Below are 14359 nucleotides of genomic sequence, written 5' to 3'. Positions count from 1 at the left end.
CCACAAACCACAAGGGCCAGTCCAGCCACAGCACTGGCTCTGCTTTGGGGAATGTCTGTGGGGGTCTCCACAAGAACTGGGTGCCCAGGTGAGGGCCCCGGGGCATTCACAGCTGACGGCCTCACCACTGATAGGCTGAGACCTACAGAAAAGCCCAGGGTGCAACAACGGTTCAATATCAAGAGAGCTAAAATGTGACCCAAAATTAGTAAACCAAAAAAGAAAATTCATGTTCATGTCCACTCATTTCAATTCAATAAGTGCATAAACAAAATCTGATATATTCAGCACATGGTAAAGATTACAAAGCAAAATTTATAGCAAATATATTTATGGAGAAATTAGATGCATTCCCTTTGAGGTTATACAAAATGTAGAACGTTCCTTATTACACCTGTCAGACTCGCACCAGAGGTTCTACACATCGTTACGAGAGCAGAAGAAAATCAAGGCGATGAAGACTGTACGGGAGGGAGGTACTGGCTGCAGATGATAAAATCCACATAGTGAGTAAGCCTGCAGCCTCTGGAGCCCCAAGTGCCCAAGTTCAGATCCAGGCTCCGTACTTCTCAGGCTGCGTGAACTTGGACAGATTCCTTCGCCTCCCCACGTGTCTGTTTCCCGTCTGTACTTGGGAAATGATGGAGCAACGTCCAAAGGTGAGGAAGCGAACACAGAAGAGGCACACAGACCGGTGCCTGGTTCGGAGTCAGCGCCTCAGCGGAAGTGCTTCCCCGTGGCTCCTGTCGCTGCCTCCCCCTGGTTCAGTGACCAGACACCGTTGAAGTGCCTCTCCTTCCCATCTGTCCACAGAGCTGCTCCAACCGGTCCTAGGCGGTTTCTAACCAGACCCAGACCCAGAGTTTAAACGGTGGATGCATCACTTACCAGTAACACGTGTGAGGCACCACTCACGAGTGACCTCCGTGAACCCTTAACTGCTCCCCCTAAAGCCCCTCCCCCAACCCTGGGTCCTGAGACACAGACTTGAGCTGCCTCCTGTTTCCTTGACAGTTGACCCACAAATAAAGTCCCTTCTTCTCTCAAAAGCTGATGCCACAGCATTGGCTTCTATGTGGTAGGGCAGCAGGCCCTTGTTCAGGAGCACATGCCTCTCCCCACGGTGTCCCTAATATCCCCCACCTGGGCTGACTCACAGGGGTCCCTGCACCTGGGGTGCTCTCGGGTCTCCTGGTCTTCAGGACCATGGTGCCGGCGATGATCCCCGCCAGGCCCCCCACCAGGCCCAGTGCACAGACCACAGTCTCCCTCGTCTCTGGCACCTGGATCTGCTCCTGGGCCTCTGGGACACACGGGACAGAGGGAGTCAGAGGTGCAAAGAGCAGGACTGGCCTCAGGGGTGGGGCATTAAGAATTAAGAGTCAGAAACCATGAGATGTGAGGTTTGTATGTAGTGACAATAAACCACGGAATTAAGGAAAGCGGATACCAGGGAGAGAGGGGTCCTGGGAGTCCAGATGGTGTCAGGATGGCGTTGGCAAAGGCAGGGGCTCCATCCCCCAGGGGAGGAGTGGCCCGTCCAGGCCCCAGTGCTCCACCCGCAGTCGTAGACGCCGTCTGCTGAGGGCACGAAGGTCAGGGAGCGGAACTTGTGGAATCTGAGTTCTGTGCTGGGCAGGAAGATGGTCTCGGCCACCCCTTCGGTCACTGCCTGCCCATTGTGCAGCCGGCTGACACTGAGCACGGGTGGGAAGAACTCGTCCACCTGGCAGATGAGAGTGTGGGGCTGCCCCAGCTGCACCGGCTCCTTGGGAAACACAGTCACCTCAGGGGCCTGTGACAGGGGACGGGCCCTGGTGAGTCTACCGCCTCCGTCTGCATCTCCAAGGCCCACCTCAGGCCCAATATCCTCAGATGAGGGCCCACCTCTGTCAGGCCCACCCTCTGCCCCCAGGGCTCCCAGCTCAGAGTCCCAGCTGCTCGGGCTCCTGACCTGCCTCCCTCATCCCAGCCTCGCTCTTGGTAAGAGGAAGATGCCTCCTCTGATGGCCTCAGTGCCCTGAATGTGGATGGAATCCTGCCCACTCTCAGGGGTTCATCACGAGGGGGCATCTGGGCCTCCTGTCCCCCGTGTGGCACAGGGGCTCCCCCACCCTGCAGCGGGGCTGGAGAGGAGCCAGCAAGGGTGAGCAGTGCCATCTGTGGCCCCACGGTGGTTGGACCAATGGATCAGGGTGTTCGAGTTCCTTGTTGCCACGACGGTGTCAGCATCAGCCCTCCGAGCATCATAGTCAAAGGCGTGAAGAGACTCCCGCAGTGGCCAGACGGTCTCCTTCTCATCCAGGTCCACGTAGACCTGCTCGTCCTGGTCAGGTTGGAGCATGAGCTCCCCGGGGGGCCTGCGAGTCTGCACAGACTCGGCCTCGCTGACCCGTGGTCCACTGCACGGAGGACGAGAGGGCAGCCTGGTGGGCAGGCGAGTGAGGAGGAAAGAGAACGGAACACAGAAAGGGAGCAGGTCAAGGAGGGTTACTGGCAGGTGAAGGGAAAGCACGGAATGTGAGGAATGCAGCGTGAAAGAAAAGAAATGGGAAAGACGACAAGAGAGACGACTTCTTGAAAACTGAGGTTGCTTCTCCTGTCCCTGCAGACTGAAGCATCCGTCCCTCCGGTACAGTAATGAGGATGTTGAACACAACAGTAAGATAGTATTTACTGAGGACGGACCACGAGCTCAACTCACTCACTGAATCTTCCCTCCCCCCACCCCCAGGAGGAGCATTATTCTGCTTATGAGGGCACTGGCCACGGGGTTGAGTAACTGGCCCGCAGTGACCAACCCCCGGTAGAAGCAACATCGGGCCGCCCTCCCCACCCACTCCCACGGCCTCTCAGGAGCCTTAGAGGACCAGGCGTGAGGAGGCCGCGGAGTGGGGCAGGGAGAGGGAATAAGAAGTTTTCCGAGTGGAAAAGTGGCTAAACAGTGAAAGAAATGAAAAACCCTCTGAGGTTTGGTGCTATATACAGACGCCACGTTACTTTCTCTATTTAATAAAAATGGTAGGGGATGTAATTTTGTTCACAACACTTTCATTTTAGGCATATTGAATTTAAAAATATCACTACTTACACCTTCACCAGTTTTCTTGTTGAAAATATGTGTGTCACTGCAGTTGCCATTGGAAATGAAGTGGTTGCATTTACAACACCCCTGGGATAGTATCTTAGTTTGAATGGATGTGTAAGAAGCAGCAAAAGGTTGACCACAAAAAGTCTGTTAGTGTTACTGCAAAACCATCAAAGTGACAGCGTGCGGGGCTGAGGAAGGAGGAGCTCAGGGGAGCGGACACCGCAGGGTTCCCACTCCCTAATTAAAGACCTGTCCTCACAGCCCCAACCTGTGGGAAACGATTCTCTCCTTAGACAGTCCCGGTGACAGGATCCACGGTCACGTGTGACTGCTCGGGGTCCTCCTCTGAACACAGTGGCTAGAGAATCACTCACCCACAGAAAAGAAGCTAAAAAAAATGGAAGGAGGGGAAAAACAGTGCAGGCTTAGCTATACGGATGTAGTTTGTTCACTTTAGGGTATTTCTGTTTTAAAAGATTTTATTTATTTGTTTTAGAGAGAGGGAAATGGAGAGAGAAAGAGACAGAAATGTCAATGTGATTGCCTGTCATGTGCCCCCAACTGGGGACTTGGCTTGCAATCCAGGCATGTGCCCCGCCTGGGAATCGAACTAATGACCCTTTGGTTTGCAGGCCTCTTGTCAATCCACTGAGGCACACCAGCCAGAGCAGATATTTAATTTGTATCCTTTTCACAAATTCCTAAAACTGAAGGTCTGTGCATTTTGAAGCAATAATGTTAATTTTTATTAGGTCAAGAAAACGTTTATAATGAAGTTTCACACTCCAGGCACCAGAGATGTAACTCAGAACACACGGCCCTCGTCCTCAAACTGCTCAGGATCCGAAGAATGAGAAAGACAAACCGTTACTGCACATACCGTGTCTGGTCTGATCACTGCTGAGGAATCACGAGATGTACCCGAGATGCTGCTCAGGAACAAAAGGAAGCATCGATGTCAAAATGGGACCTGAGGGCGGCTTCCTAGAGCTGCGGTTTCCCCGCGGTTAGCGAAGCAGAGAAAGGGGGAAATGGCATTGCCAGCAGGGACGTGGGCTCAGGAGCGCAGAGGCGTGGACGTGCCTGGAGACGTGAAGCTGTGGTCGGAGTGACAGAGCTGAGCGGTGGGGGCTGCCCCGTGCCCTGCCCTGGGCTGAGCGGGTGTTTGCACTTTGTCCCACAGCCCCTGGGGAATCGTAGAAGACTTTCAGTCAAGACAGTGACGTGGTCAGATTTGTTCTTGGAGGTGGCAACACAAGGGCAGATGGACTGGGGGAGGCCAGTGTGAAGGCAAGAGCAGGTGGACTCAGGCAATCAGGTGAGGAGGTGTCGGTGGGGCAGGAACACAGGGCGAGAAGACTGGATGGGTCTGAACGGCAGATGAGAAGCTGCCCTGGCTGGTGTGGCTCAGTGCATCGAGCACCAGCCCGTGAACCAAAGGGTCGCCAGTTGGATTCCCAGTCAGGGCACATGCCTGAGTTGCAGGCCAGGTCCCCAGTAGGGAGGGTTCAAGAGGGAACACCACACTGATGTTTCTCTCCTTCTCTTTCTCTCTCCTTTCCTCTCTCTAAAAATAAATGAATAAAATCTTGTGGAAAAAAAGGGAGAGATGAGAAGCCACAGGAATCAGTACCTGGTGGGGTGGGAGCAGGGATATGAGGTCCAGTAGAACCGGGCAGGTGGAGAACTGCGGAGTCTGAGGAGGTGATGACGGATAGGAAAGTGATAGAAGGAGGAGAAAGTGTTCTCTCTGGGACATGCTGAGTTTGAATTTCCAGGGGACAATGTGGAGTTGATTTGAGGGTGGGTGAAATAAATGGATACATCTTGGGCTACATTGCACTAGGTGCATAGACTAAAAGTCCTCATGGTGGGTGAAGTTATAAGTTCCTATTGGGTCACCCAAGAAAAGTATATAAAGTCATAAAAGCAGGATCTGTGTGTGCGGCCCTGGGTTCTGACAAAAGGCTGGAAAGGAGGAAAGGACAGGCTTAAACAGTAGGAGGAAAACAAGGAGGAAGCCTGCTCATGAAACACAGGGGCAAGAGGAAAGTTCCAGGAAGGAGGAAGCGGTCACACTGCAAATATTACTAATCACGCAGGTAAGATACAGAGAGAAGTGACCACTGGTTCTGTTGTGTGGACACTCTCAGGGGTGGGGAGGCTCAGGGAGAATGCAGAACCGAGGACCGATTGAAATGGGACAAAGTCAAAAACAGACATCGCAGACTTTATTTTGAGAAGTTTCCCTCGGAAATGGCAGAGAGACAGACTGTCCCAGAGGACGCAGAGCTGTGACTCTTCAGTCATCAGGGCGGGGCCACGGGGCTCCTGAGACATTCATTGGTCTCTCTGAGTCTCCGTCTTTTCATTGCTACACTAAGAATGATACACGCCTTTCTGAAGTGGTTGTTGTGAAAATAAAATGAGATCTGGCACTTGGGAGGGTTCAGTAAACAGTGGGTGTTACTGTTGCTAGAACAAGAAAGGAAAAGATGACCCCACACAGGAGGGAAAATAAGAGAGAAGAGACTCAGGATGGAACGCAGCTCCTGGGGCTACAAACCCCCCGCAGTCCCACCCCCCTGGCCCACCTGAGCATCACCCCTGACGCCCCCGTTCCACAGGGACTCAGCAGGGCAGCGGGCGATGGCGGGCAGGGTCACGGCTCTGGCCTGGCTCCTTCCGTCTGCAGGGGCATCTGCAGCGGCCATGAGCCAGGCAGTGAGCAGGACGGGAGGCAGCATGTGAAGGGGGGAGCTTTTCTCCCCAAGGGAACGGCTCGGTTCCTTCTGAAAGGTCAGGATAGATGAGCTTGTTTTGTGTAAGTACCGGTTTTCTGTGTGAGCAATTCACATGTCACGTCCGGTGCTGACAGTTAAGTTTGGTGGTTGCCTGTGTGTTTTATCTTTATTGGTTCATGATTAGGCTTTTTATACATTCAGTGATTTAAGATGATTGTGGTCATTTTTCCGATGCTCGAATTGTCCCACATGAGAACCCCTTCACGCTGGCTGCTCTTTTCTTCTGACAGGACTCTGTCAGCCTTTGAAACTTCCTTGTTTTCTAAAACACGCCTTGTCTGCCCCAACCCAGACCTGAGGTCAGTCCGTCTCCAGGAAGCTCCGTCTCCGTCACGGACACTGGGGTTTGGAAGCCGCAGTCAGGGCGCTGGGGACGCTCATTGCTGCCGAGGCGTCACTGGCTCTGGGCTCTCCGTTTGCTGGGGCAGAGTTTATAGATAGAAAGTAAATTATTAGTTAGAATGGACGTTTGTTATCATTCAGCTTCTTCATTCTTCCTTTTGTACATCGAAGATCTTCATCCCTAATTGCATTACATCAGCAATTACTTATTTGCTCTATCCTGTAATATACATAAGATAGTTTCAAATAATACAGAGTATTACAGTTAACAATGACTTAAAACTATTGAGTGATAATTGACATTTTTTGCCTTTAATATATATTCCACTAAAACATACAGTATTGCTTTCTAGTTACTTTAACTAATATTTTAACTAATTGCTTTAACTAACATTTTCTCTGTGTGTTTCACTGCTGTTTGTTTTAAATTTTACAATTTTTTGTTTGGATTTTATTAAAATTGTACAGCATGTATATGTTTCCAAAGTCCGTGTGGCTCAGGTGGTCAGAGCATGATGCTGATGCGCCAGAGTCGCCGGTTCGATCCCCAGTCAGGGCACATGAAAGAGTCAACCAATGAATGCATCAGTAAGTGGAACAACAACCTGAGGCTTCTCCATCTCTTTCTCTCTTTCCAATCAGTAAACAAATCTTTAAAAAAACTCAGTGCTCACTGTTGCTTCAAACCACTCCATCTAATTTATCCTCCTTTCCCCTCATTTTCATCAGTTTCTGGTTGGTCGATCCAGTGTGGCTTTTTGTAAATGTCTGTTTCCCTCTTTTCTACCCCAAAGGTAGCACGTATTTGACACTGTTCTTTGCATCTTGCATTTTCCACTACATCACAGACATCCTTCCACACTGTTTCAAAGTGACATTCCTCCCTGTGGCAGGTGTGGCTCGGTTGGTTGGAGCGCTGACCTGTGCACCCACAGGTTGCAGGTTCGATTCCTGTTGAGGGCACCTGCCTAGGCTGTGGGTTTGATCCCTGGTTGGGGCACATACAGTAAGCAACCAATCGATATTTCTCTCTCACATCGGCGTTTCTGTCCCTGCCTCTCCCTTCCCCTCTCTCTGAAAACAGTGAGCAACTGTCCTTGGTGAGGAGAAAAGACAGCAAAACAAAACAAACAGGAGAGACCTTCCTCATTCTTTCTATCAACTGTACATTATTGTTGGGAACCGCCCCGCCAGGTTTCACAAGCTGTAACCACCCCTCCACCCCCATGGCTAAAGCTGAGTGAGTGACCTTCAGATCGTAAGCCACTAAGGAGACAAAGCTTATCTCCCTGGCAGGAGGGCGGCTTCTGCTCCTTTTACTTCATCCATGACTGGCCCCCAGTGCTTCATTGGTCAGCCAATGACAGATAAGGTTCCCCAAGGAGGAAATGACCTAGGACAGGCACGATCATGGGGAGGCCCCAGGGAAGGACTTGGGGGGGCTATAGCAAAAGGGGGTGATGGACCCTCGCCCCTTGGCTTTGACATAGCCTGAGTCCTCATTCTGTCTGTGAGAAATCTCCTACTCTCTTGGCTGCCTTACTTCCCCCGACTGACTTAAGCCTGAAACAATGACAGGGGGTGGTGCAGCCCTGTGCTGGAAAGGGCAGTTTCCCCAGGTGATCAGGCCTGAGAAAGAATATATAAAATCCTGTGAAACCTGCTTTGCTAAGAATGCTCTTAATTAAATGATAAGGGTCCGAGCAGGAAATGAATTTGTTTCCCAAAGGTTTGTAGCCCCTTAGCTAACAGACCCTGACTCAGAATAAGCCCTCACAGTTCTTTGTATGTTATCTATTGTTTAATCCTTACTGCCTGACAATGATTAATGATTACCTGTACTCCTGTGCAAAATGAACCCAATAAAAGCCCACTGAGGAAAAGGCTCTTGGCCCTTCTCCTTTGAGAGACTGGCCACCTTTCCTCCCCCAGCAGATCATGTCTTGGTAGACTTATTCTCATCTGTGGAGGCCCTGTGGGCAGAGCCCCCCCCACAGGTGACCCCGCCGTGTGGATGGGCCACCGCTTCTCAACTCCCACTCTCCCTGAGCGAGTTCTAACTTTTGCAGTTACAGAGATGGCGTGTCCGTCTTAAATGGCAGATGGCTGTTTAGCCATGACTACCTATGTATGTTCAGCATTTCCTTACACATATCAAAATATATTTTAGAAGAAAAATATTATTTATGTTGATTTATTTTTAATTAACATCCTTCAGAAACAATTCAGGAAGCTGTGCTCTTCCTGGTGAACGTGCAGACCAGGAAATCTGACAGAAGCAAGGTGGTTAGACTGGTGCTGGGCCCTGGGAAGTGCTCAGTAAATGACAGATAATAGAGATACAAGTAACAACAGCAGACATTGTATTACTTATTTTTCTCTATCTGGACATGTCATTAGAAATTTGAGAGCTGAATGGATGCATTTGACTCTTTAGTACGTTCGCTGTTTCAACATTTGTTGAGTAACCACTGTGTCCCAGGTGTTATGGTCAGAACTTGTACTTGGGGCCGAGTCACAGACTGCAGGCCTGAAGGAAGGGGTGAAGGGCAACTGGGAATCCAGCCTGGTCCCAGGAGTGGGGCTGAGGCTCTAGGGAGGAGGCAGCAGCAAGTTCCAGGGGCCAGAAGTGCCAGGGAGCCCTCCCCTGGGAGACTGGGGCTCCCTCAGATTGGGAGCCTCTGCGGCAGGGGAATCAACCACAAGAGGGAGCCGGGTCACAGTTGGTGCTCCCTGAGGGGAGGTGACGGCCCCCCTAAAGGCGGGGTCACTTCCTGGAGGCTTTCCAGGAGTAAAGAAATAAAGGCAGCATCGTCCAGAATGTGTCCAAACCACAGACTCCCCATCCCTGCCCCTCCCTCCCCGAGAGCTGGTTCAGTAGATCTGGGTGAAGCCTGCACTTTTTAAAGGGCTCCCAAGTGTTTCTCTCCTGTTCACTGTGATTTGAAAACCACTTCTCTAGGGTGGGTGGGCTGGGATGGGAGTAAAAGACAGAAAACTGTACTTGAACAACAATTAAAATAAGAAAAATAAAATAAAATAGAAGAGAAGAGAAAACCACTGCTCTATACCATTCATTTGGTCCTTGACATAAATGAATATGTATGGTTATTTTTTCTGTGTGTGTGTGTATTTTTTTATTTTATCACAGTAAACCAATATCTTCTAGGCCACATATTTAGAAGACATTCAAGTTGATCTCTCTTAAAAAGACCTCTCCTCTTTTTTTTTTTTGATCCACAATGGAGGATAATTTTACATTGCTTTTTTTAAAATTTTTATTTTTTTTAAGAGAGCGAGAGAGAACATTGATGAGAACCCACAGCTTATACATATACCCAGACAAGAAATCGAAGCCCCAGCCTTTTGGCTGTGCTAGGATGCTCCAACCAGCCGAGTCACAGTGGTCAGAACCCGCCTCCCCTCTTACCAGACACCTTCTGATCTACTCTGCTGCCCTCTTAACTGATACCCCTGACCCCAGGCTGAGGAAGTGTCATCTGGTTCGATTCTCAGGACACTCTTTGTCATGCACGTGACTCTAGGGAATGTGGAAAAAGATGATGCTGTAGATCATGGCTAGACCCCAATGGCCTCTTCATCATAGAGAAAGTCTGGACAAGGAATTCTCATGAACCTTCCTTGCCCTGTGACCAACAGAACTGGTGCTGGTTGCAGGTGGTTGCAACAAACAGACCACTCTGCATCCTGTTCAGGGAAAATCTCAAATCAGGAGGCAAACTCCTTGAAGTCCCTGGGAGCAGCCCATTCACAGTAACACACAATGGGCTCCAAATCGATGAGTCAAGTGAATTTGGGCCACCCTGATGTTAACTGCCAATCAAATGACCAGGTGGTCATGCTCAGTGACCATCACCCAGGATCCCCTGTCCCAAGTCCCAGCATCCCTCATACCTGGGGGAACTAACTGGCCATGGACTGGTGAGAGGATCCAGTGCAAACATCACTAATAAATTTATTGTTGCTAGCAGAGCTTTGGGTAGAGCAAGAAAGTGTGTGTGTGTTTGCATGTATGTGTATGTGTTTATGTGCATGTGTGTATGCCTGTGTGGCTATGTGTATATGTGTCTCTATGTGTGTGTTGGTGTGTGTTTGAGGAAAGAAGAGTTGCTAGTTGGTGCCCCACAAGTCCTGCTGTGAGTACTGGGGACAGAAAGGAAGAGACCTAGGGACAGAGGTTGATCTCATTCCGCACAGCACAGGGGGATGTACTAGGACCGTGGAACAGAGCACACAAGGGCTGCCAGAAACTTTGAGGAATCTTAGGAGTCTCCCACAATCCATTTCTCTCAGAAGGGTCATTTCCTACAGGAGAAAAGCCCACATGACCAAGGCTGGTCAGGCTCACACTTCTGGGATCCTACCTCTGACCGCCACCACCCCCAAACCTCACCCCCACCTCTCCTCTGCTCTTCTGTTCCCTGTCCTCTCCTTGTCCCCGGTACCCTTCCCTGACCCCATTCCTCCCACAGAGTTTCTGATTCCCCACCTCATTCCGTTCAGCCTCTTCCATTTCCTCCCCAGACCCTGGGCTCTGCACCTGGGGGCATTGGGCAAGCATGTGCCTGTGATGATGACGACGATGGTGCCTGTGAGGAGACCCACCAGGCTGATGGTCAGATCCAGGGCACAGAGCAGGGTCTCTGAAGTGCTGGCAGCAGTATGGGCACCTGGGGCTCTGGGAGAGAAAGGAAGGTCAGGGGTGCAGCAGAGGGATTCTAGGGTAAAGGAGACAGGAACTGAGAGGAGTGGTCTGGTGGGGGCTTGACACGCCAGTACCAGTGGAGCAGCTGTCCTGGCCCCAGTGACCCCCCACAGTCGCAGGCAGCATCCGCTGAGGGCAAGAAGATCAGGTATAAGAACTTGGGGAACAAGGGCTCAGGCTGGAAAAAGAAACTGCTCTGGGCCACCCCGTCAGTGAGTGTTTGACCACTGCACAGCCAGGTGGTGTTGACCACAGCAGGGGAAGCAGTTGTCCACAGTGCAGATGAGGACGTTGGGCTGGCCCCGCTGCACGTGAAACTCAGGGAGTATGGTTACCCTCAGAGGCACAAGAAGAAAAGAGGCCTTGAATCCCAAAGGATCACCCCTGCAGCTGGGCCTTATAAGGACTGGGAGTGAGGGACATTTCCTCCTGTGTAGCCATCTGTAGGCAGGCAGCTCCTGGAACAAGAGCAGGGTGGGGGCAGAAGAAGGAGAGACTGAGGAGGGCAGCGGGGGCACCAGCGTGTGGATAAATGGGGAGGAACAACTGGGGAGAAAGACAGACCATGCAATCCAGAGTTCCAATCAGGTAAATAAAGCCTCAAAACCTCGGACTGAAAAACTGTGGGGATTCTGGGGGTGGGACAAACTCCCAGCCTCACAGGAGAGTTCATTAGAGAAACCCACAGGGTCCTAGAATGCACAGAAATCTGCCCACCCAGGAATCAGGACCAGAAGGGCCAGAATCTGCTTGTTGGTAGTAGAGAAAGTAATTGAAAGCCGGAAAAGAGCTGAGTAATTGACATTTTCACCCTGGAGCCCCTCCCACACATACAGCGCCACAATACAGTGTCTTGGTCTGCTGCCCCTCTCCCTTCTGTGACTGCCTAAGGCTCCACCTCTTACTATGTAACAGGCTCATTTCAAGAGGGAAAAAAAATGCCCCAAATGAAAGAATAGTTCAAAGCTCCAGAAAAAATATAACTAAATGACAAAGAGAGAGCCAACCTATTAGATGCACAGTTCAAAACATTGGTAATCAGGTTGCTCACAGAAATAGCTGAGCATGGTTGCAAAATAGAGAAAAAGGTGAAGGCAATGAAAAGTGAAATAATGGAAAATGTACAGGGAATCAACAGTGAATAGAAGTAAATTGGGACTGAAATGAACAGTTTGGACCAAAAGGAAGAAATAAACATTCACCCAGAACAGAATGAAGAAACAAGAATTCAAAAAAATGAGAAGAGGCTTAGGAATCTCCAGGAAAACTTTAAATGTTCCAACATATGAATCATAGGGGTGCCAAAAGAGGAAGAGGAAGAGCAAGAAATTGAAAACATATCTGAAAAAATAATGAAGAAAAACTTGCCCAGTCTGGAAAAGGAAATAGACTTCCAGGAAGTCCAGGAAGCTCAGAGAGTCCCAAAGAACTTGGACCCAAGGAAGCACACACCAAGACACATCATAATTACATTACCTGAGAAAGACAAGGAGAGAATCTTAAAGGCAGCAAGAGAAAAGGACACAGTTACCTAAAAGGAGTTCCCATAAGACTGTCAGCTCATTTCTCAAGAGAAACCTTGCAGGCAAGAAGGGGCTAGAAAGAAGTTTTCCAAGTCATGAAAGGCAAGGACCTACATCCAAGATTGCTCTATCCAGCAAATTCATCATTTAGAATGGAAGGTCAGATAAATGCTTCCCAGAGAAGGTCAAGTTCAAGAAGTTCATCATCATCAAGCCCTTATTATATGAAATGTTCAAGGGACTTACCTAAGAAAAAGAAGATAACAATTGTGAACAGTAGAATGACAACAAACTCACAACTATCAACAACTGAACTTAAAAAAAACCCACAAAAACAAAATCAAACTAAGCAAAAACTAGTACAGAACAGAATCACAGAAATACAGACCTCATGGATGGTTATCAGAGGAGAGGGCTGCAGGATGGGGGAAAAGGTGCAGGGAATAGGGTGGCATCAATGGTAGGTACAAAATAGACAGGGGGAAGTTAAGAACAATATGGGAAGTGTAGAAACCAAAGAACTTATATGTACAACCCATGGACATGAACTAAGGGGTGGGGGTGAATGCAGGTGGGAGGGTGTGTGCTGGGCAGAGGGTGATAAAGGGTGGAATATGGGATAACTGTAATAGCATAACCAATAACAATGTTTTTAAATATAAACAATGTCTTTAAAAACACACAAAAAGAAAAATCAATGTATTAGCCTCAGCAAACTTGAGAAAGAAGAATAAAGTTGTAGGAATCACACTACCTAGTATCAAACTATATTACATGGCCACTGTGATCACAACAGCCTTGTACCAGCATAAGAAGGGGAACATACATCAATGGGACAGAAGAGAGAGCCCAGAAATCAGCCAATGCCTATATGGTCAATTAATATTTGACAAAGGGTGCAAGAGCATACAATGAAGTAAGGACAGTCCCTTTATAAACAGTGTTGGGAAAATTGGACAGGTACATGCTAAAAAATAATAAAGTAGACCACTTATATACACCATACACAAGAATGAACTCAAAATGGATAAAAGACTTAAATGTAAGTCACAAAACCATAGAAATCCTAGGGAAAAAAACATAGGCAGTAAAATCTCAGATATTTCTCAGAGCAATATTTTTACTGATATGTTTCCTAGGGCAAGTGCAGAAAAGGAAAAAATAGACCAATGTTTAATTTTAGTTCATCAAACTAAAATTTTTCACAGCACAAGAAACCATCAACAAAATAAAAAGGGAACCCACTGTATGGGAGCACATATTTGCCTATGAGACAACTGATAAGGGATTACTTTTCAAAATATATAAAGAATTTGCACATTCCACACCCAGAAGACTAACAATCCAATTAAAAAAGGGGTGAAGGACCTGAATAGGCAGTTCTCCAGAGAGGACACGCAGATGGCCAACAGACACATGAAAAAGTGCTCAATGTCAGTAATCAGCAGAGACATGCAAATTAAACCCTCAATGATATCACCTCACACCTGTCAGAATGGCTATCATCATAAAACAATGAAGGGCCGGCCAGGATGTGGAGAAAAGACAAACCTCTTCCACTGTCGGTGGGAATGGAAATTGGCACAGTCACTGTGGAGAACAGTGTGGAGGGTCCTAGGAAACTAAAAATGGAACTGCCTTGTGACCCAGCCACTCCACTTCTGGGAATACAGCTGAAGGAACCCAAACACGAATTCGAGGGAGTATCTGCACCCTGTGTTCACTGCTGCATTGTTTACAGTAGCCAGATGTGGAAGCAACCCCAGGGTCCATGAACAGGTGAGAGGACAAAAAAGCAGTGGTACATATACAATGGAATATTGTTCATCCATAAAAAGAATGAAATCTTTAGTGACAACATGAATGGACAAAG

At 48.8% G+C, this 14359-nt stretch overlaps 1 protein-coding gene and 1 pseudogene across 1 annotated transcript; both read right to left on the bottom strand.

Moving 5' to 3' along the window:
* Window positions 1-417: 417 nt before the first annotated feature.
* LOC119060698 (RLA class II histocompatibility antigen, DP alpha-1 chain-like) lies at window positions 418-5805 on the bottom strand. The gene is given in 7 exon segments (XM_053667112.1): window positions 418-483; window positions 1158-1304; window positions 1521-1561; window positions 1564-1797; window positions 2158-2402; window positions 5562-5566; window positions 5686-5805. Coding segments are annotated over 7 exon segments (858 nt in total).
* A 4751-nt stretch (window positions 5806-10556) lies between these two features.
* On the bottom strand, window positions 10557-11325 carry LOC119059275 (HLA class II histocompatibility antigen, DO alpha chain-like; annotated as a pseudogene).
* Between the last annotated feature and the right edge of the window lie 3034 nt (window positions 11326-14359).

This window comes from Artibeus jamaicensis, unplaced genomic scaffold, assembly GCF_021234435.1.
Source record: "Artibeus jamaicensis isolate MK-2021 breed Jamaican fruit bat unplaced genomic scaffold, CSHL_Jam_final contig_1298, whole genome shotgun sequence".
Lineage (NCBI taxonomy): Eukaryota > Metazoa > Chordata > Mammalia > Chiroptera > Phyllostomidae > Artibeus > Artibeus jamaicensis.
This window is presented reverse-complemented; position numbering and strand designations above follow the sequence as displayed.